This window comes from Argopecten irradians, chromosome 8 (genome assembly GCF_041381155.1).
Source record: "Argopecten irradians isolate NY chromosome 8, Ai_NY, whole genome shotgun sequence".
In the NCBI taxonomy this organism is placed as follows: Eukaryota; Metazoa; Mollusca; class Bivalvia; order Pectinida; family Pectinidae; genus Argopecten; species Argopecten irradians.
The window spans coordinates 5,739,814-5,764,883 of record NC_091141.1 but is presented as its reverse complement, the minus strand read 5'-3'; the positions used below and the strand labels follow the sequence as shown (position 1 = coordinate 5,764,883).

At 36.4% G+C, this 25,070-nt stretch overlaps 1 protein-coding gene across 1 annotated transcript; it reads left to right on the top strand.

Annotated features, from left to right (window-relative positions):
* Positions 1-511: 511 nt before the first annotated feature.
* Positions 512-17,512, top strand: LOC138329178 (1-acylglycerol-3-phosphate O-acyltransferase Pnpla3-like). The gene is made up of 8 exons (XM_069275977.1): positions 512-853; positions 3,563-3,795; positions 5,521-5,586; positions 6,268-6,535; positions 7,102-7,344; positions 10,515-10,650; positions 13,588-13,707; positions 14,269-17,512. Exons 1-8 carry the CDS (start codon positions 691-693, stop codon positions 14,921-14,923), a joined length of 1,884 nt encoding a protein of 627 aa, XP_069132078.1. The 5' UTR covers positions 512-690; the 3' UTR covers positions 14,924-17,512.
* The last annotated feature ends 7,558 nt before the right edge of the window (positions 17,513-25,070 follow it).

Sequence of the window (25,070 nt, the reverse complement as noted above, 5' to 3'; positions counted from 1 at the left end):
ATATTCTCTAAATTATCCGTCCTTAAAACAAGTTATAAACGTTGTGAAATTTAATAAACTTTACATTGGTGTTTCGTTTGACTCGATAAGACAAGTATTTGTTGAGAAAAACGGTTTTTATTCCCGGTTCATAGGCGTCTCGCGTGGTGTTGAGTAGTGTAAAGAGACAGTCACGAATCCTTCTCACTTATAAATCCTTGTTGACAGTGAAATAATAGTAGGCTAGCAATGAACATGTATAGCCTAATGATATTGGCAGATTTAGCGGACTAGGTAAGTTATGGTTGCTAACAATTTTAGATGAAGTAAATTTCAAAACGGGGTGAAATCGAATATTAACAGAATTGAAATGGGAACTGTTTACTGTATGTGTATTGGAAATACTTGTAAAACGAAAGTAGGTTTAGTATGGCCTATATTTAAAGTTTGAAGGTGTGTCATCCCGCTTATCGTTCCACGTATTGTTCAGCCAATCAAATCGCTAGGTCACGGGGGTATGTCAGCTACGTCATTGAACCACAAATCACGTGGGCAAACAAACCAAGATGGACACCTCGTAGCAGGCGGAGACGATTCTGTTGTTATTATTGTTGAATATGTTATTATTGAATCAAAGAATAACCGTCAGGACATTATAAACACAACGTAATTCATGGCTAAGGTACAGTTATAGGTTAGGAAATCAGAAGGATGAATTTCTCCTTTGCTGGGTGTGGATTTTTAGGGATTTATCATGTCGGAGTTGCGAGCTGTTTGAAACAACATGTCCCACACTTGGTTGATAGTGTGAAGTTTGGAGGTGCGAGTGCTGGAGCTATTGTAGCATGCTGTTTGATGTGCGATTGTTGTCTTGGTAAGTATAATTCAATCGAGATCTCTAGTCACGTCAATTAATTCGATGACGTGGTCTATCGTCCAGATGTCGGAAAGTGGGTCAGTGGTGCTATAGTCCGTTTCAAAAAACTCCTAGGCCTACTATTTATTACATAAAACTCTTGGCGCTTGACCAGTTACCATGGTCAGTGTCGATAGTTTGGGACCCGAGGCATTATGTCTTCGAAACGTGTCTTATATTTATAAATTGACCGTACACAAAATAGGTGTGGTATGTGATCAAATTATGCCGTCGGCATTATTTGAGGTGACGCAGCCTACCTGATTTATTGTATTAAGTTACACTCTAAAATGATATATAGGCCATATGCAAATCCATGACCCACCAAAGTCCAATATTTGTATGATAAAGACCTACAGTTACATGTACCAAACATACCCTTATGTCATGATAATGAATTATTACCAATTCATGCATGAAATCGTGTACATAATAGAAAATTTTATACATAACGGTCCATTAAAATCCAAATAAATAAATATGATCCAACATGTTTACATATAAATATTTTTTTTAATATGTTTGATTTAAAATGTTATTGTTTGGAAAGAAATCATGATTTATTTCAACATTTTAAAAGTATTGAAGAAAAAAATGATAAATTAAAAGCTCATATTCACACAGCTCTTTTAAAGGCCCACTACCTTTCCGAAACGGCTTTTAATTTTTAAAATGGGAATGTAAAACAAAATCGATAATTTTGTAGAGTCTTATAAATTATTAACTTACCGTTAATACTACATTTATCACCATCTTGTGAACGATTTGATTAAAATAAATAAAATGTTTATTTTCATAATGCGGGTCGTCTTATGTTTCCCGCCGTCGTCCTAAATACCGTGCGGTAGTTGACTATCACTGCGCCAGACGGCAACACAGCGAATTGACTCTCCACTGTTTTCATATATTTCGCAGGAAATCTTGCATATGTTTGGTGTCGTAACCTTATTTTAGGTGATCGGTATGCATTTTCTGATGTTATTAATGTTTTTAAGAAACCTTTATATTTTGCTCCGCAAAGTTAATGGGCCTTTAAAAAATATCCCTATAATTAATTGAGCTAGACTATTATTTCTTATTGATCAGTGTAATTAAAACTGCATGATGCTGATCTGACATGTACAATACCTCCAGAACAATTCAACAATCAGAGAAACACTACTGATTGATTATATGCTATAGCGATCATTTCAAAGTCCCAATTTTGTAAATAAAGGTTTAATCAAATTGTTTGAGTGACATGAACCTTAAAGTTATTACTTAATCATGTTTGTAGTGACACTATATATTATAAGTACTACTACATTGTGTAGTACATACGTACTTAGATATTCACCTAGTCCTATAGCTTCACAGCAGGTTATATTTAGGATGGGTCCTACACAATGGACAAGAAGTGAGCATGATAAGTGCCCAGCTGGCTATAGCTAGTGCCCACAATTATGCATGGATTCTTTTGTTGTGGGTTATCATTAGTAGTTTTGCTTGCCACTTTATGGGCTGTTTGTGAGATGGACATAAGCAATGGTCATTGTTAAGTTAACATAGTGTATTTAAAATAATAGATTATGAAAGTTAAGCTGTCCTCATCTGCATATATAACCACAAAGAATGGATAACCATAATGTTAGAACACTCTATCGCAAGAATTCTGTTTAGGCTGTGGGTCCTTCAAATAAAACTCTATATAATATAAGTAGTAAGTATTCAATATACATGTAAACGACGTCGACATATATAATTCAGGATAGAATTTGCACCTGATGTCACAGTGAGTCATCCAAAAGTTTAAAACTAGATCTTCAACATATTGTATTTAATTGCATACCTTTATATAGCAAATATGGATATGTTGATAAATAAATCATAAATATATTCAAAATAAAATCATACCTCTGAGCCTTCATGCACATTACTAAGAGACAGCTGCAGCTTATTGAACATTTGACTATTCTAATATGTAACATTTGACAATTAATGTACATTCATTACGCAATTATAATTGAATATGTATTGAATCATTGGTTGTTTTGCTATTATTTATTGCTCTACTTTATTTGCGATGAAAAGACAATTTTAAGTTTGCATGGTCACTTTGAAGTGGCTGACTCACCAACATATACATAGCTATTTCTTTTTTAGGAGTTAGCTGGCCTTCCTTATGTCTGTGTAATTGAGAAACAAAGTAATATAAAGAGATCAAAGCACAATACATCACTGTATCAGGCAGTTTGTTTCTCATATGTTTATAGTGTACAATTACTCATGTATTTGTAGTTTATGTACATTATACAATGAATATGAGTTTGAAGTAATTCTGGGAATGTTGCAAGCGGTGAAGGTACATATGTACTAAGGGTAGGTTGGTTTTAGGGAGGTTATAACATGTGAATGTTTCAGTCCAAATAACCTATCATTAATCAAGACAGTTAATGTAAAAGGAATTAAAGCAAAATATGTAATCATTTTCAATAAGAATTTAAATTGATGGATGCAAGATAATAAATATTACTGGTATGCAAATATTCGTGTGGTGTCATATATATGATCATTGTATCTCATCGATAATCTTATTCTAATGTTATTATGTAGAAGACATAAACAATACACAAAACTTTTAAATGTAAGTAATACATTTAATTATTATTGGTATGCTTTTTTATATAGGTGAATGTACAAGTTTTACTCTACGACTAGCAAGCAAGGCCAGACATCATTCATTAGGACCTCTTCATCCCAGCTTTGACATCAACCAAATTTTAAGTGATGCTTTGAATGAAGTACTGCCAGAAAATGCCCATAAGATCGTGTCAGGACGATTACACATTTCTCTGACAAGAGTGTCGGACAGAAAAGCTGTGATTGTTTCAGAATTTGAGTCAAAAGAGGAACTCATACAGGTATGTCAAAAGTACCCCTGTAACTTATTCCACTGGTCTGTATATTATAGAGTTATCTGCCGTTGGTCGTGGATATTAATTCTGAGACATCATTAGTTGTGAACGAAAATTAACTATCTTGTTGTAAATACTCACAAATGTTTTACACATCAATACCTGTATGTATACCCAAAATTATTGAAAGAATGCTAGAATAATAGATTATAATCATAGCGAATGCTGGCACATGACATCTTCTCAGGGAGAGACAATTGCAAGAGTAGGGGTCCCCCTATGGGCCTCATTAGCCTGATGGTTCTACTTATAATTCTACCTCAAGCTCCTATTAAAAAAAGAATTTTGGGAAAACTCTATCTGCACAAGGGCAGATAACTATAATATGCAAATACAAAAAAGAGCAGGATGGCTGGCTACAGTTATAGAATATAGAGGAATGGGGTCTGTAGATAATTGTCAACATTTGTTCTTTACAAATCATCTTATATACAAATTTATATAATTATGATCTTACATTAACGATGTATTTGCATGTACCATTGCTCACCTTTAAAATTAAATTCCTTACTTGATGTAATTTTATAAGCACCTGCAAATTTATATAATTAGCAACTTATAAATGATAATAAGCTGCTAATTACTATCTGATAGTGTGCTTATGAATATCTAGACTGTCCAATTGAACCAGACATCTGAAGTATACATGAATATATTCATTCTATTATTCAAACTCAGTAGATGATTTACTACAGATGTTAATGTTTACAAACCCCTCACCCTGTCGTAATGTTCACGTGCACGCGTGACAAACATTTTCACAGGCAGATGGTCATGTTTGATGTTTAACATCTGTCTCTTCTTGTTGTTGGCTGCTTATAATTATTGGAAATTAAACTTTTAATTAGGAATCAACATCAATACATACTGTATTTGACTCAATAAGCACCCAAAATGCTGACAAATTGGGAACATTTAAAGGGAGTCTGGTCAATTAATTGCGATAAGTAATATAAGGGTATACATTATTTTATTTTTATATACTATAGCTATATAGTGGGATCCAAATTTAGACTTTTGACCAAATGACTCCTAAAAACAAAGTTGCTGCAGAACAATTTGAAAAAGACACAAAATAAAGAAATTAATTAAATAATGTATGAGATTCATTATGCATTATATTTAAAGATCTAAATTCAAAGTAATTTTGTCAACTTAGTTAAAAAGAAAATTAGAAGCTTTTAAATTATACAATGGATATACCTGGTATATAATTATTGACTAGAAAATGATATGTACATTATGAATGTTAAAAGTGTTTGATTTTATCTGAGAATTCGAAGGAAACCATGTGATGACTATACAGCAGGGTTGATTCAGTAATGTGAAATTTATTGCAATTTCAGGTTTTAGACAAGAAAAGGTGTTATAAATATATACACGTAGTCAGCTGTATGATAGTGTGCATTTTCATTCATAATAATACAGATGTTCACATACTTCCTTTTCCAGCCCAGCGATAAGATGATAATAAGATACCTGGTACCTTGTTTTGGAATTAGTTATATATAATTATACCTTATAAAGCTTGTGATTGAATGGGATTTCATATCAATCATTCTTAAGATGTCTGGCTGATATTTTGCCACGGAACTACATATATATATATGTAGAAATGTACATATATTTGATGTGGTTTGACCTAACTAATGATTGCTATCTGTATTTCAGGCCCTACTTACTAGTGCTTTTGTGCCTCTGTACTCGGGTTTGGTGCCTCCATCGTTTCGAGGTGTCGTAAGTATACCTTAACAAATTACATCTTATTCACTAATAGAAACACTTAGAGTAGTGTAAAAATAAGATTTGTACATATATGTAGACATGTTCATGTATGCAAAATATTTATGTACATGTTTATATGATTTTATGTTATACCACAGCTGTATTATAAAAATGGCATGGGACCCAAGAAATTAATCCAAAAAGTCATGACCACATACAATTTGGCAGGAATGCCATGAATACAAAAAATGAATGGTGCTGTGCCATATATGGTACTATCAAAGGCATGGTGCACCCAAGAATACTAAATATATGTGTAATCTGGCAGCAGAATCACAATACATGTATACAGCTACTCTATTTAACAAACGGTGTAATCTTATAGTTTTTTCAAATATGTCAAGAAATGATGAAAAAGTTACCAGATATTTATTATTAAGATCACAAATATAAAATACAACTACATATACAGTTATAAATGTGTTGTTAAAAGCTTCTAGCTACTACAGGATAGAAGTTGAAAACTTCTTTTGGTTTCATTTGGTTAATTCATGTATATTGAAATATTATTTGCATTCACAAAGGCCATTTAAGAAAGTTAAAAGAGACCTCAAAGTATAAGTATAATGCTAACAACTGTTTATATATGATTCTAAATGCTCCTGTAACTTGTGACAATGACATCTCTTGTAGAGGTATGTAGATGGTGGATTAAGTGATAATATCCCACAACTTAACAGTGAGACGGTCACTGTGTCACCGTTTTGTGGCGAGAGTGACATATGTCCCAGAGATCCGTCTGCCAACCTCCTACACATAACTCTTGCCAACACCAGCTTCCAGTGCTCCGGCGACAACCTGTACCGCATCAGTCGTGCCCTGTTTCCACCTCACCCCGAGATCCTTAGTGATATGTGTCAGGAGGGATTCGATGATTGTCTGAAATTTTTACAGAGAAACAGTGAGTCTCTTCATTCGTTGATCTTTTATCAGAAAATGCTGGTTGTTGGTTGCATAGTGGTAACATGTACTTGGGGTCTTTAACACCAATAGAGCTGTTTGGCTTTCCATTTCATTCTGTGGTTTAAAAAAAAAAAGAAAAAAGAAAAAGAAAAAACCTCAGCTGCTTGATGCATGGCCATGTTTTGTTTTTTTCCGAGTACCAAAGGTATCTTTCCAGATTAGACCTTTCACAGGCTTGAGCTGTTGATTTATTGTAACATGAATAAAATTCATTTAAAAAATCATTTTGCCGCATTACTTTTATGTAATATCGGAAAGTAATTTTCTGTACCCAGGTAATGTGTACTGTAACTTCTAGTTATCAGCATGAAAAGTTAAACCCTGCCTTGCCATCTATATTGCTATACTAATTATAGTATCATTAAATTGTTGTTAAGAATTGATTATGACAATGCACTAATTGTAGGAATGGGAAAATCTGACTATACAAATGGCTTATAATTTCACATGGTGTCATGATAAAGCAGAAAGCACTAAGTTTGTTTTAATGTTTGATGACTTCAGATCTAATTTCCTGCACGCGACACCTCAGTGTTAGATCTGCCATTGTTTCGCTCTCTAAGGTTCCGTCAAGAATCGCATCTGAGGACATAACAGAGGAGGGGTCGTCTTCAGGGGAGGAAACTCCTGAGGAGGTGGAGGAGGAGCTTTGTGAGGGGAACCACGAGGAAGACTATGAATGTGCCGACTGTAAGAAGAAGGTCCAGGTGGCACTTGTTGACACACTACCTCAATCTGTTGTAGAAGGTATGTTATTGAACAAAATTGTAGATTGAATATCATATTAGAACATTTCCTTTATTCATTTAGTTTCCATTCAAGAGGGATAGAAAGATAATCAAAGTCTTGATGAAGATAAAGTGATGTATAGTTGACCTTTGCTGCCAGGCCTATAACTACAGCATAACATGTCTAATTTATAACTGTATCTGTTAAAGTATTTTCCTTTTTTTAGCTCTGACTTTTTCAGAAAAAATACATGAAATGATAAATAGGGGGAAAATGCAGGTGTTAATTAACTGCATGCTTTGGAATTTTGATCAATTTCAAATACCGTATTTTCCCTAATGAGGGCGCCGGGCGCGGGTAAATGGCCTAGGGGGCGCCGTTATTTGAGACCATTTTTAGATGTTTTTTTTTCTGAAACAGACTAAAGTCATCTTGCTTTTAGTTTCGTATTTTTCTGAAACTTACTATAGCCAAATTACGTTTTGAAGTCAAGTAAGTATTGAAATTACATAATTATCAAAAAACGTGGGGGCGCCCTTATTAGAGGAGGCGCTCTTAATTTTGATCAATTTCAAATACGTGTAATTCCATTAGGGATGGGGTCCCAATTATCAACCCATGAGAGTTCTTATGTATACATGTATATATATACATTGTATACCTAAAAAATAAAAGTCAACGACTTTCCTCTTGTACATTCACCATTTCATGATGGCTCTTCAGGAATATGTTTATTTTTCAAAGAACAAATTAATGATGTCACAAATAGCGTGACGTCACAAGGTACACACGTTTACATAACAATAATATGAAATTGTGCCATTTTTAGCTCGCCTATTCGAAGAATAGGGGGAGCTAATGTTGTAACCCCGGCGTCGGCATCGGCGTCAGCGTTGGCGTCCCATGTGTATGGATGCTGGCGTCCCATTTCATGTTAAAGTTTTTGAGCAAGTTTCTGTTTCATCAATTGTTTAAGCTTAAGTCATCATAAATGTTTATGATTTTATTTTCTTAATGTGTATGGATGCTGAACGTGATAATACAACCAATTTGGGGCCCTTTAGGGGGTTTTTGAGTCTTTTAATTTGTCATATTTTCATGTTTAAATAGTAAATACTTGAACATCAACTTCTTCTGAATAGGCGAGCTTTGCTGTTCTCCAACAGCTCTTGTCTATTATGGCCTATTGAGAGTTGGCTTTAATATTTTAATAAGCTGATTCTCTTTGTTTTCCAACAAAACAGTGTCTGAAGAATGTAATTGATATAAAGGTATAACATTAAATTGATCACCTGCACAACCATGTATATGCTTATTGACATGAAAATTATGTAGAGAATCCGTTCTTGTTTGTTGCCTATGAACTGTCATACGTGTTCTAAGTTCATTACTAGTTTGGCCGATGTAAAAATCACCACAACGAGAACAAATTATAGCATATATCACACACTTCGATTTGAAATTCATGTTTGCTTTTACAGTAAAATGCTAGCCATTTTTAAACACATATGTACTACATTCAATAATTGGACATGTACCGCGTCTAGGTGTCTTACATTTCGACACCACGGGGTCAGCAATAGAGTTATTGAACTTGGAACTTGTTAACATTTGTTTTAAATTTTTAGGTTGTCTTCTACTTTTCAAAGTTGTATGGTTTTCAAAAATCTTTCTCATACGATCACTACTTTGCATTAACTCATTACAATTATTTTTAATCACAGGAAAAATATTGAAATTTCTTGGGTTGAAAGTAGAAACAGAATCAAAGCCGTATTAACTTTATGTTCATGTATACCGGATGTAAAAGGTCCCTTTTCAATTGCCTTTCTAATACCATGCTCTATTACCTCAACAGGATAACATTGAGCCTTAAGATATTGTTGTAACTGACCAAGTCTAATATCTTATATTTTCTTCTCACTAACAATTGTAAAAATCCTTGAGAGCCAATATTCCTGAAGAGCCATCATGAAATGGTGAATGTACAAGAGGAAAGTTGTTGACTTTTATTTTTTATATATTCAACTCTACATGGATACATACTTTTTTTCTTGGTATATATACCTATATATAGAAAGAAAGAAAAAAACTAAAACAAATCTGCGATCGATCTCTAACATTTTCCCAGCTGCCGCTGAAGAACAGCGGCAGCTAATTAAGAAAACATTAGAGATGGAATGCAGATTTGTTTTAGTTTTGTTTTTTCTATTTAAATTCCATCACAAGGATATTAAATATTTATTTATTATACCTATAGCTATATGTATATATATTCGCCTGAAGACGTCTGGGAAGGCAGAAAGGCCTATTGACAAAGTCTAGTGTTTCTTCTTTTATATATATATATATATATATAAAATAAAAAAATAACGACTGACTAGTGATTTCGCCCCATTCAAGGAGCTCTTCAGACTGTTATATAAACAGTCTGATCCTTGAATGGGGCGAAACCGCTCACTAGTCAGTCGTGATTGTTTTTATTTCTTATAGATTTCGTCCGTAAGGATTTTTCTTTAAATTTATCATATATATATATATACACACATGTATAGTCTTACATATGCATGTAGCCAGACACATGCTAACACCTGGACTAGCCTATGTCTAACCACCATCACCTGTAACAGACTACATGTATATATGCACAGTTTGGTGTCTTGTTGTCCACATACCTGTTAGTACATAACAATGTACAGGTAACAAGGAAGTCCTGCTAATGTGTGAAAACTTACCTGGACAGATTGGCTTTTGGGCCCTTTATATATATCTGACCATTGTTCAGTTGTCACAGCTGGACACTTGCCTAGGGAGTTAGCTCGTAATGTATCAAATACCTGTACAACAACAAAATCTACCGTAATAGGTTTCATACTAAATGTATAGTTTATCAGTGGTCATATTGCATTCCTTCTAAAATACTTGTGTATTTACAATGATTAAATCTTGCATGATTTCCAAAGATGTAGAAAGATGACAAGATTTTAAAATCAAGATCTTAATTGCAAATATATTAATGATCAAAAAACACACTATACATACCTGTATGGATATACATGTAGAAGGTGTTTTTTGATCATTCTGCAGTTTCACTATAACTTTGATTAATTTAATCTACTTTTCAATATGAAAGAATGAAACATAATTTTATTTCAGACTGAAAATATTTTTGTTTTTGCATTTTTCAGCTTTTCAGACTACAACTGATTCAATGAACAAGGGCATTATTGGTTGTGCGAGACAAAATCGTGCATTACGGGTACTCTTTGCCATGGGTACTCCCTGGATACTTCCAGCGGACATTCTCTATACATACACCCTCAGGTAAGATGGAAACACCCGAAAGCACTTAAAACATAAACTTGTAAATGTTGATGTTAAATTAACATTTGGCCCCTCATTAATGTGTTATAATGCATTCAAAATCCATGTAGGGCAATTGCCAGATAGGTTGAACTTTTTTCTCTGGGTACTGTGGTTTTTCTTCTTTTGTGAAACCAAGAATGTTCTCAAACAATCATGACTCTAAGAAGGACTTTGTAAGATTGACTTCTGGTGTTTTTAGCCCACCATCTGATGAATGGGCTATTCAAATCGCCTTTCGTCCGTGGTCCGTCGTCCGTCCGTCCTTCCGTCCGTCCGTCCGTCAGTCCTTCCGTCCGTCCGTCCGTCCGTTAACAATTCTTGTTACCGCTATTTCTCAGAAAGTACAGAAGGGAGCTTTCTCAAATTTCACATGTAGGTTCCCCTAGGGCCCTAGTTGTGCATATTGCATTTTGGGACCAATCGGTCAACAAGATGGCCGACTGGCGGCCATCTTGGATTTTGATAGTTAAAGTTTGTTACCGCTATTTCTCAGAAAGTTTTGAAGGGATCTTTCTCAAATTTCACATGTAGGTTCCCCTAGGGCCCTAGTTGTGCATATTGCATTTTGGGACCAATCGGTCAACAAGATGGCCGACTGGCGGCCATCTTGGATTTTGATAGTTAAAGTTTGTTACCGCTATTTCTCAGAAAGTACTTAAGGGATCTGTCTCAAATTTCACATGTAGGTTCCCCTAGGGCCCTAGTTGTGCATATTGCATTTTGGGACCAATCGGTCAACAAGATGGCCGACTGGCGGCCATCTTGGATTTTGATAGTTAAAGTTTGTTACCGCTATTTCTCAGAAAGTTTTGAAGGGATCTTTCTCAAATTTCATATGTTGGTTCTCCTAGGGCCCTAGTTGTGCATATTGCATTTTGGGACCAATCGGTCAACAAGATGGCCGACTGGCGGCCATCTTGGATTTTGATAGTTAAAGTTTGTTACCGCTATTTCTCAGAAAGTTTTGAAGGGATCTTTCTCAAATTTCACATGTAGGTTCCCCTAGGGCCCTAGTTGTGCATATTGCATTTTGGGACCAATCGGTCAATAAGATGGCCGACTGGCGGCCATCTTGGATTTTGATAGTTAAAGTTTGTTACCGCTATTTCTCAGAAAGTTTTGAAGGGATCTTTCTCAAATTTCATATGTTGGTTCTCCTAGGGCCCTAGTTGTGCATATTGCATTTTGGGACAGATCGGTCAACAAGATGGCCGACTGGCGGCCATCTTGGATTTTGATAGTTAAAGTTTGTTACCGCTATTTCTCAGAAAGTGCTTAAGGGATCTTTCTCAAATATCATATGTTGGTTCTCCTAGGGCCCTAGTTGTGCATATTGCATTTTGGGACCAATCGGTCAACAAGATGGCCGACTGGCGGCCATCTTGGATTTTGATAGTTAAAGTTTGTTACCGCTATTTCTCAGAAAGTTTTGAAGGGATCTTTCTCAAATTTCATATGTTGGTTCTCCTAGGGCCCTAGTTGTGCATATTGCATTTTGGGACCAATCGGTCAACAAGATGGCCGACTGGCGGCCATCTTGGATTTTGATAGTTAAAGTTTGTTACCGCTATTTCTCAGAAAGTTTTGAAGGGATCTTTCTCAAATTTCATATGTTGGTTCTCCTAGGGCCCTAGTTGTGCATATTGCATTTTGGGACAGATCGGTCAACAAGATGGCCGACTGGCGGCCATCTTGGATTTTGATAGTTAAAGTTTGTTACCGCTATTTCTCAGAAAGTACTTAAGGGATCTTTCTCAAATATCATATGTTGGTTCTCCTAGGGCCCTAGTTGTGCATATTGCATTTTGGGACCAATCGGTCAACAATGATGGCCGACCGGCGGCCATCTTGGATTTTGATAGTTAAAGTTTGTTACCGCTATTTCCCAGAAAGTACTGAAGGGATCTTTCTCAAATTTCATATATAGGTTCCCCTAGGGCCCTAGTTGTGCATATTGCATTTTGGGACCAATCAGTCAACAAGATGGCCGACCGACTGACGGCCATCTTGGATTTTGATAGTTAAAGTTTGTTACCGCTATTTCTCAGAAAGTACTGAAGGGATCTCTCTCAAATTTCATATGCATGTTCCCCTTGAACCCTTGTTGTGCATATTGCATTTTGGGAGTGATCGGTCAACAAGATAGCCGACTGGCGGCCATCTTGGATTTTGATAGTTAAAGTTTGTTAACACTATTTCCCAGAAAGTACTGAAGGAATCTTTCTCAAATTTTATATGTAGGTTCCCCTACGACCCTAGTTGTGCATATTGCATTTTGGGACAGATCGGTCAGCAAGATGATCGACAGGTAGCCATCTTGAATTTTGATAATTGAAGTTTGTTACTGCTACATATCTCAGAAAGTACTGAAAAGATCTTTCTCAAGGTTCATATATAGTATGTAGTAAAAGTTTGAAAAGCAGGGAAAAGATCCCTCTTTCTGTTGTCAGACATAGATCATTCTTTGGTGGGCGCCAAGATCCCTCTGGGATCTTCTGGTGTTTTTGTCCTGTTAATACACTGCCATCTTCCATCTTCCCCTAGTACCCTAGCTATAGTGTCAATGTCTTTGAAATGGTATAAATAATATGAAAGTACATGAAGGAATATTGTAAAAAAAAAAAAAAATTAGCTTTTGAAACATTGTTAACTTTTAAATTAATTTTGCTCTTATACAAATTTGGCATTCTTAGAACATCTTGAATGAACATGATAAAGGCATATTCTGCATTTCACAATCTTTTATACATGTGTTTAAAATTCAGAAAGATGGATGCATGTACATGTTTTACAAAAGATGTTGATATAATATGTAAAGATTTAGAATTAAATCTTTCCAATAGCTTTTGAAGGTACTGCTGTTAAAAATCTTGTTTTTTTTTTTGTTTTTTTTAGGGCACTTCAATATTTACCGTCTCTGCCAAATGATGTACGTACATTATATGTGGAAGGGAGAGAACTCCTGCAGCATTTATTGTCACACTTATCCCAACACAGCAGAAAATATACAGCAAGGTACAGCAGCAGTTTGTTCATTCTAAAATTGATGAAAACACATTGGTTGTAATTAACGATTTTCTTTCTACTAATAATTCCTGTCAGTACTGACATTGGCACATTCTAATCACATTCTATACTTTGTTAATATGCCACAGTAAAAGTAAGAGTTTTGACTTGTGTATCATCAGACTCTTATCAAAAGTTATTAGCCCAGTACGCTGCTAGCATATTGGATCCATGTCATTTCAGTCCTGATCCACATTGATATACTATATAACATGTAATATTTGTGTGTACTTTTTCCTGCAGGATATAGAGATATGATACCATTCATGGGTAGAAATATTTGTTATTAGCCAATGAAGCAATAGTGACAAAAGCATTTAAAGCAAAATTTGTTGTTTTTACATCCATGGTCTCGTAGCAACCACAAAACAACAAAGGTTTCTACAAAACCAACATTTCATGTTATACAGTATGAAGTCAGGGCCATTCTCCCTTTTCTCTACTTCTCACTTCTAGTAAAATAATTTATTTTTAGATTTTAATGCAGAGTTTCTTGTTTATTTAAAACAGATTTACGTGTCAGCTGGCCATAACAGAGGTCAACTATCCAAGTGGTGGTGACATTGAGAGAGCGCTTGCCTCCAATGATCCTTTCCTCCCTGTACCTGAGGAACCAATAGTTCGCAATCTTAACATCGGATTCGCTGTTGATTTTGAGACAGAACGTCCAAACTCTATCCAGACCTTACGCCATCTTGAGGGTCGTATGGAACACATGGATATGAATGGAATCGAGCTTCTATCCCAGGGGCAGGGCCAGAATGTGTCAATCACTACAGACTTGGAACATCTACAGGCTTCAAATATCCCATGTCAGCTTATCTTTGATACGTTTGAGCAGTGTCTCCACGTCTCTAATGAGATGGAGTCGGCCATAGCTTACTACTATAGGGATGAAAACAATTCACAAACCTATAACTTCCAGGAGATCTACAACATTGATAATGTGGACCTAAACATTCCACATACCATAGAAACCATACAAACCTCGACCACAAACAGCTCAGATACCACACAGGTATCATGGGATAGCTATGTTGAACATAACCCAAATCTCGAACAGGAAGTTGATGAACATTTTCGACAGGATGCGGTTCTTGTGCCTCACACACATGAGAGCAAACTGGCAGATATAAAGACAGAAAAAGTGCCATCTAATTCCTGATGATCAGCAGAACTTTTATATAAATAGGATATACCCTTAATTAAAAATATTGAATTCTTTATTTGCATATTATAGTCATCTGCCCTTATAGGTAAATTGATTATGAGGTCATGTGTTTACATGTGTTTTTAGAGAGAATAACTTAATCATTGTTGGCAAATTACGTCACAATCAATACCTACCCATAAGGGCAGATAACTCTGTAATATGCAACACGACCTGAAACCAAATCCCTGATATGATGGTTAACTAGACTGTGCTAATTGTACATAAAAGTTTTTATTTTTTTATATTTACATAAAAAAATCATTTTAAGGATAAAAAATAATCATTTTAGAAAACCAATGAAAATACTACTTGCCATTAGCCAGTCTTAATTAGAACTTTTGATGTCGGTTAAATGTTAATATTTATCCCTAGTCTTGATGTTGTTAAGTTATAAAACTGTTGTTGTTGTTGATTATTTATAGTGCTGGTATTTTAATCTTAATCAATTTTATTGGTCAACAATTTTTAAGTTATAAAAAGGATGCAAAATTCTTTTTTCTCTTTTTTATTTGAAAGAAATGTTTTTAACGTTCAGATTTTGATTAACACAGTGAATATTTTGGTTTAAAAGGAAGTTTTTAATGAGACTTTATTAACATCAAGAAATTTTTTAAAGTACCAGGTTGTCAACCTATGATCTTGAATTCTCTTAAAGCATTTGTATCAAATAGTGATATGTTGTTTTAAGTGATATTATATACACTACCTATGTACACACAGAGAATAATTTGATTTTACAGAAACCAATATCAATTGTTTGTTTTACGCTTCAAAAATGTCTCCGCTTGATGTAAACTATTTTATATATACCATACTTCCATTAACTATCAGATAACAAAATATAGATTTCAAAATTGACATTCATTTTTTGAAGGTTGGAGACTTATAAATATGTTAATGAGAAACAAAAATGATAACATTTTCGCATTCCACTGTCAGTAAATGCAAGCAATGCAATCTTTTTCCAGAGAAGTCGTCCTTAATCTTGACAACTCTTAGCTCAACATGATCTGTGCTCTTCTCAGAAGATCTTCTAGGTTACTGAAGGAATTCAAAAAGCTTTCTGATGTAGAAGAGGTACAAATCAAGAGATTGGTACAAGTCATATTCTAGAGGTAGAAGAGGGCAAACTGAGTTAGGCACTGAAGAGATATAGGCGTTCATCTTTAATATTAGAGTAGCTTCCCTTTGCTTGTTTAGTATTACTTTTTGTTCTGGAAATATTATTGTTCAGTGTATTAGCTATATAGGCCTAACTCAGAAACATATACACATATACCACTATCACTCTCATCCTCAATACTCTAGGGGTTACTATCACTGATGTTATATGCTCCCCTAAGCAGCTGTCTCGTAGTAAAACTGAAGTCAACAATGACAGACTATGATTCTTTGATGTATATCAAAGGAATTAAATAACAATACACTAGTTGACTGTTTGGCTTTGGAGATTGGTGTCACTCTCTCAGTAATCTTTGAAGGAATTTTCTGCAGGCCTGTAATTGGTCAGTTTTTAACACAAAGGCATGTATATGCCTTGTGTTTATACAAGCACGTATTGCTGACCTACTCATTTAAATGCGGTTGACCATTCATTTAAATGTAATTTTTTCTTTGTCTTCTTCTTATTTATACCTACCTTCCATTACACATCTTTGATTTTCTCCAGAATTGCCTTCCGTTTTTTGATGAGATAATCGAGGAGATAATAGATGTAACGTCAGTGATAATAACCCCTAGGGTTTCACTCCTATGATTTAAATAGTTCAATGGCTATATATTGTATTTATCCATATAACAATGCACACATATTTAGTATATATTTGATATATCATCTCTACATGTATGTTTATACAATATACTTTACCTTAAATATGCAAACTTTGCCATCTTCGTTGTTAATTGAGGGATATCCTTTGGACGGCTTTAACGTATTTATGCGTAATTATGCATATACCCTTTTTCATGCACCCTTCTGGAGCCCCACTGAGACCCTTGAAAACTAAATAGAGTTTTTTAAAAAGGAGATGTTCATCACTATATAACATGTCAATATCGATTCGGTCAATGCATCAGTGACGTCACAAATCACCTTTGTCAAAAATTGAGGTCTGAAATCCGGATTTTAGTGTGTGCCCGGAAACCTGTCGTTGTGAGCTTAATTATCAAGATACAGATATGCAGATGGTCTTAAACGATAGAAGTTTGCGGTGTGTACTGTTTGTTATTATTGTGAAAATTGCATCAAACTGAAATCTAGATGCAAACTGCTTTCATAAGTGGTATTTATTATAACCGACTATCAAAACTGAGTCAGGTTCGAATCCTGGCGGCCATCGAAAGGATATAAACACAATATTTGTTAGCCATGAGTTAAACAGCATAAATACCATTTACAGTAGCTTTATTTGTAGCCGTTTGCAAATGAGCTTAGTCCATTAAAATACCTGATCGATAGTATTAATTATGAAATAATTTGTTATTTTTCACAAAGGAGTTTTATGATATTAAATTTAAGAAAATAAAAGATAACATATCAGATGTTTATTTGTTCTGTTTACTATATATAGTAATTTATATTGTCTTTGCATATTATAGAGTTAGCTCCCTTGCGGGTAGATATCGATTGTTACGTCATTATTTTGTGAGTGCAATTAACGTCGTTTTCTCCGAAATGTATGACGTTGCGCTCGCAAACATGTGACGTAACAATCGATATCTAAAGGGTAGATAACTCTGTAATATGCAAATACAGAATACCGGTATGTGTATTTCAATAGTCCTGGGTTTAATACTAATTGATATATTGCTGATATGCATATTACCGGTATTCCTCTTACACGCCTTCCATGTAGACAGTGTGTAGTGCGTGTGAGGAAGGTGTTGGGGTTGGGAATTCTTTCCCCTGGCCTAGACACACCTCAGCCAATAAAAATCATGATAGTTCTAGATCTGCTTCTGCTTAGTGCTCGGCATTATATAGGGAGTGCAGTTTCCAGTATTGGTTATTAATTAGATGTGCCTCACCAATGGTGTCTGGTCTAGAGGACGAAAAATACAAGCTAGCTGTTATTGAAAAAATATAATAGTCTATCGCTATAATGTAGACGCCTGTTCTACTTTGTACTGAACGGTTTGGCCTTTGTTTTTATTCTCAGAATATGTGAAGGTTCATATATATCTCTCATAGATTTATAAATGGAGCCACAGGGACCTGACACGAATTTCCAACAAACGGTATCACAGGGACCAGATATATTTTCTCCCATACTTTCACCAGAAAGAACATTTAATAGCTCCGCCGTCATTTATGGAAATGGTCGCATTAAGATTGTAAGATTCAATGGTTTTAGAAATGAGCATCCAATGGGGACAACTAACCTCATCCTCTACACTCCAGGGGTTTCGATCACTTACGATCTCTACACCACTGGACTATTTCATAGTAAAAATGAAGGCAGCTCAGTGGAAACAATCTGAACCAATCACAGACAAGCAGAAATATCCTTTGAAGACTACAGAGAGAACGACGCCCAACTTCAAAGTCACACAGTCAACCACAGTGCTCTCTTGATGTACATCTATGGACTAAATTACCTGTTCTGTTGGCTCCAGTTATACTATGAGGTAGTCCAGGGGAGTAGAGACAGTAAGTGATCGGAACCCCTGGCGTATCGAGGATGATCCAACCTATACATTACTGGAATGGATAGGACACACACTATGAAAAAAGGCCCGCTTCAAATTAAAAATCTACTGAAACAGCAATATATCTTCTTAACCTCGAGTTTGTCAAAGACAGGGCGCTGTTTGAACTCGACGGAATTCTTAAATATTGTCAAAATAGCTCATATACTGTTTGTGGATGTAAAAATGCAAATAAATGAATTGTAATTGTAATTGTAATGCAAACACCTTAAGCTTACTACAACTTCTTCGACAGTGCAGAGATGTCGATGTGTTGTCTAAAAAGCCCAAAACTATTTTATGAAATGGAAGCAACAAAGTCGTAGTATTAATGAAATTTTGAAGTGATTATCGGTCCCACATGCACTGACTTTGAACATAAAGGCTATACCTTAAAGACTCGCATTACTAGATTTCCTTTCAAACGTTTCGAAAATGTTGGGAAGCTGTCTTTTGCCTAAAATCCCGACCTCAAATTAAAGGACAAGGCGGTGTCGATAAACAACAATTCAACTCGAGTCGAGTAAAACGATATAAATCCTTTCCTTTATTTTAACATAAGGCATGAGGCAATACATGTCCCCTACATGTACCAACTGTGTACCAGTGGTACCGACTGTATACCTTATTGTACCGACTGTGTACCAGTGGTACCGACTGTATACCCTATTGTACCGACTGTGTACCAGTGGTACCGACTGTATACCTAATTGCACCGACTGAATACCTTATTGTACCGACTAAATACTTTATTGTACCGACTGTATACCCTATTGTACCGACTGTGTACCAGTGGTACCGACTGTATACCTAATTGTACCGACTGTGTACCAGTGTTACCGACTGTATACCTAATTGTACCGACTGTGTACCAGTGGTACCGACTGTATACCTTATTGTTCCAAATGTGTACCAGTGGTACCGACTGTATACCTAATTGTACCGACTGTGTACCAGTGGTACCGACTGTATACCTAATTGTACCAAGTGTGTACCAGTGAAACCGACTTCATACCTAATGGTACCGGCTGTATACTTAATTGTACCGACTGTGTACCAGTGGTACCGACTGTATACCTAAATGTTCCGGCTGTGTACCAGTGGTACCGACTGTATACCTAATTGTACCAAGTGTGTACCAGTGAAACCGACTTCATACCTAATGGTACCGGCTGTATACTTAATTGTACCAACTGTGTACCAGTGGTACCGACTGTATACCTAATTGTACCAAATGTGTATCAGTTGTACCGACTGTATACCTAATTGTACCAAAGGTGTATCAGTTGTATCGACTGTTTACCAGTGGTACCGACTGTATACCTTATTGCACCGACTGTGTACCAGTGGTACCGACTGTATACCCTATTGTACCGACTGTGTACCAGTGGTACCGACTGCATACCTAATTGCACCGACTGAATACCTTATTTTGTACCGACTGTATGCCTTATTGTACCGACTGTATACCCTATTGTACCGACTGTGTACCAGTGGTACCGACTGTATACCTAATTGTACCGACTGTGTACCAGTGGTACCGACTGTATACCTAATTGTACCAACTGTGTACCAGTGGTACCGACTGTATACCTAATTGTACCAAGTGTGTACCAGTGAAACCGACTTCATACCTAATGGTACCGACTGTATACTTGTTTGTACCAACTGTGTACCAGTGGTACCGACTTTATACCTAATTGTACTAAGTGTGTACCAGTGGTACCGACTGTATACCTAATTGTACCAACTGTGTACCAGTGGTACCGACTGTATACCTAACTGTACCAAGTGTGTACCAGTGGTACCGACTGTATACCTAATTGTACCAAATGTGTACCAGTTGTATCGACTGTATACCAGTGGTACCGACTGTATACCTAATGGTACCAACTGTGTACCAGTGGTACCGACTGTACACCTAATTGTACATACTGTATACCTAATGGTACCGACTGTGTACCAGTGGTACCGACTGTCTACTAGTGGTACCGACTGTCTACTAGTGGTACCCACTGTATACCTAATGGCACCGACTGTATACCAGTGGTACCGACTGTATACCTAATTATACGACTAAATACCATTTGCTTGTTGAATGAAATTGCATATGGTATGAAGATGTATATACCCTATTGTACCGACTGTGTACCAGTGGTACCGACTGTATACCTAATTGCACCGACTGAATACCTTATTGTACCGACTTAATACCTTATTGTACTGACTGTATACCCTATTGTACCGACTGTATACCAGTGGTACCGACTGTATACCTAATTGTACCGACTGTGTACCAGTGGTACCGACTGTATACATTGTACCAATTGTGTACCAGTGGACCGACTGTATACCTAATTGTACCGACTGTGTACCAGTGGTACCGACTGTATACCTAATTGTACCAAGTGTGTACCAGTGACACCGACTTCATACCTAATGTACCGGCTGTATACTTAATTGTACCGACTGTGTACCAGTGGTACCGACTGTATACCTAATGTCCGCTGTGTCCAGTGGTACCGACTGTATACCTAATTGTACCAAGTGTGTACATGAAACCGACTTCATACCTATGTACCGTGTGGTACCGACTGTTACTAGTGGTACCCACTGTATACCTAATGGCACCGACTGTATACCAGTGGTACCGACTGTATACCTAATTATACGACTAAATACCATTTGCTTGTTGAATGAAATTGCATATGGTATGAAGATGTATATACCCTATTGTACCGACTGTGTACCAGTGGTACCGACTGTATACCTAATTGACCGACTGAATACCTTATTTTGTACCGACTGTATGCCTTATTGTACCGACTGTATACCCTATTGTACCGACCGTGTACCAGTGGTACTGACTGTATACCTAATTGTACCGACTGTGTACCAGTGGTACCGACTGTATACCTAATTGTACCAACTGTGTACCAGTGGTACCGACTGTATACCTAATTGTACCAAGTGTGTACCAGTGAAACCGACTTCATACCTAATGGTACCGACTGTATACTTGTTTGTACCAACTGTGTACCAGTGGTACCGACTTTATACCTAATTGTACTAAGTGTGTACCAGTGGTACCGACTGTATACCTAATTGTACCAACTGTGTACCAGTGGTACCGACTGTATACCTAACTGTACCAAGTGTGTACCAGTGGTACCGACTGTATACCTAATTGTACCAAATGTGTACCAGTGGTACCGACTGTATACCTAATTGTACCAAATGTGTACCAGTTGTATCGACTGTATACCAGTGGTACCGACTGTATACCTAATTGTACCAAATGTGTACCAGTGGTACCGACTGTATACCTAATTGTACCAAATGTGTACCAGTTGTATCGACTGTATACCAGTGGTACCGACTGTATACCTAATGGTACCAACTGTGTACCAGTGGTACCGACTGTACACCTAATTGTACATACTGTATACCTAATGGTACCGACTGTGTACCAGTGGTACCGACTGTCTACTAGTGGTACCGACTGTCTACTAGTGGTACCCACTGTATACCTAATGGCACCGACTGTATACCAGTGGTACCGACTGTATACCTAATTATACGACTAAATACCATTTGCTTGTTGAATGAAATTGCATATGGTATGAAGATGTATATACCCTATTGTACCGACTGTGTACCAGTGGTACCGACTGTATACCTAATTGCACCGACTGAATACCTTATTGTACCGACTTAATACCTTATTGTACTGACTGTATACCCTATTGTACCGACTGTATACCAGTGGTACCGACTGTATACCTAATTGTACCGACTGTGTACCAGTGGTACCGACTGTATACCCTATTGTACCGACTGTATACCTAATTGTACCGACTGTGTACCAGTGGTACCGACTGTATACCTAAATGTACCAAGTGTGTACCAGTGACACCGACTTCATACCTAATGGTACCGACTGTATACTTAATTGTACCGACTGTGTACCAGTGGTACCGACTGTATACCTAATTGTACCGACTGTTTACCAGTGGTACCGACTGTATACCTAATTGTACCAAGTGTGTACCAGTGAAACCGACTTCATACCTAATGGTACCGGCTGTATACTTAATTGTACCAACTGTGTAACAGTGGTACCGACTGTATACCTAATTGTACATACTGTATACCTAATGGTACCGACTGTGTACCAGTGGTACCGACTACGTACCAGTGGTTCCGACTATATACCTAATTGTACATACTGTATACCTAATGGTACCGACTGTTTACCTAATGGCACCGACTGAATACCAGTGGTACCGACTATATACCTAATGGTATCGACTGTGTACCAGTGGTACCGACTGGTTACGTAATGGTACCAACTGTTTACCTAATGGCACCGACTGTATTCTAGTGGTACCGACAGTATACCTTATGGTACCAAACTGTATACCTAATTGCACCGACTGTATACCTAATTGTTCCATTTGTGTGCCGATGGTTCCAACAGTATACCTAATTGTACCAACTGTGTACCAGTGGTACCGACTGTCTACCAGTGGTTCCCACTGTATGCCTAATGGCACCGACTGTATACCAGTGGTACCGACTGTATACCTAATTATACGACTAAATCCCATTTGATTGTTGAATAAAATTGCATATGGTATGAAGATACATGTGTGCATAATGATTTAGTATTTCCCGAATGCATCCAAGATTGTCCGAAGAGACTATATTTTGAACTGGCCTGGAAATCACTGTTATATGCGATCATTTTAGCAAGACGCTTTCAAACACACACCTGAATTGCAAGGTCATTTCTTTACCACATCAAACATTGGAAAGAATAGCCACTAAGACCACATTATGATATCGCTTAAACTGAGAAAGTAATAACCCTCCATCACTGTCAGTGGACATGGTGTAAGGGAATTTACAGATAGTTGTCCAACCCAAAAGCATGCTTCATGCATTCCGTTCATCATGAGAATGCTTTCATCATTTATAACACCGACAAAGGTAATTCTATGTTGCCATTGTCTATATTGGATTTGTCATGGTTGAATGTACATTGGTAGAGTTACCTAAGCTCATAGATTAGAAATAAAGGTGTACTTAATTAACACATTCAATTATTTTATTTCCTTGAACCTTACGGCTTTAACGCCACACTATACGTAACTTTCAACAAAATATCAAGTTAATATCGACCCCGATATTGTTAGTATTTGTAGATGTAGTTTAAACTAAGTTATATCAAAGACTATTGATAATGATTTCTTCATAACTTTAGTGCAGCAGTTGTTGACAGTCAATACTTGTAAATATGGTTTCATTTTAAACTGGTCGCCATAGAAGTTACGATTTTTGCCGAACGGAAGTCAGAAAGTTCATGACCCGTTCTCGGAAGAGTTCGGGCAGACGTTACGTAGTTACGGTAGTCACATAACGTTCTCAGCAACGACGTTACAATGTCGCCTAACTTCGGTTTGTTTGACTAAAATGGCCCCACCTAGCGATGTTCACGAATTATTTGATTTTTATCAAAAATTTCCAAATCATTATCGCTCATTTTGACTTCGATTTAGTCCTGCCTCTGCATGATTTACAACAGAGTTTTGATTTCAACATTCTTCTAAATCACGAGAACTATAAGACAGGTACGGATATTGGGACTTTAATGGTGTCTGCTTACGGTCATCTCGTGTTGTCACCTTATCGAGTTGTCGCGGTCTCAAACTGCGACAACCCGAGATACACTTTTAAAATGTTTTCTTAAAAAGGCCACTGTTATGTAACAAGGTTATGGAATCGGGTTCAACAAATCATCTATTGCCCTCAATCACAGTCAACAACTGTATACTATATACTCAGAGAAAACATACATACCGGTATTTGGTATTATGTATAAAGGCTATATATATGGACACTACAGTAACACACGGTTATAACGAATCTCTGTGGACCAACGAAACTACTTCGCTATCAGCAGAGTTCGTAATCACAGACATCTTATAGGAACCAAGACAGGGAAAGACAATTACTTTATTATAACCATGAATGATTTCGTTCGTTGCAAGAGTATTCGTTATGAATTTGTTTTACTGTATAAATATCTTTTTATCAATAAAATCAATTCTTGTTTCAGAAAATATAATCTAGAAAAGAAGAATTGAAATATGTCTGCCTGGTGCAGGAGTTAAAATGATGCAATGCTTTAAAATGTATTATTTTTATTTTAACGGTCAGATTACTCTTTAAGGAATAAGTGGGATAGGTGGGACATAAACATGATATTTACTCTCCCAATATATACTCAATCATTCCTAACTTATTCCCCGATACCATCTCAGCTTATTCCCCGATACCACCTCAGCTTATCTACTGGCTAGACTTGAAACATTAACGCTTTAAAAAAAACTTTCCTTTTTACACTCCT

Excerpts from the sequence above, each read along its gene's own strand:
- LOC138329178 (XM_069275977.1), top strand. The coding sequence starts at position 691 with ATGAATTTCTCCTTTGCTGGGTGTGGATTTTTAGGGATTTATCATGTC. Across the intron at positions 6,536-7,101 it reads GAAATTTTTACAGAGAAACA|ATCTAATTTCCTGCACGCGA; the intron begins GTGAGTCTCTTC and ends TGATGACTTCAG. Across the intron at positions 7,345-10,514 it reads ACCTCAATCTGTTGTAGAAG|CTTTTCAGACTACAACTGAT; the intron begins GTATGTTATTGA and ends TGCATTTTTCAG.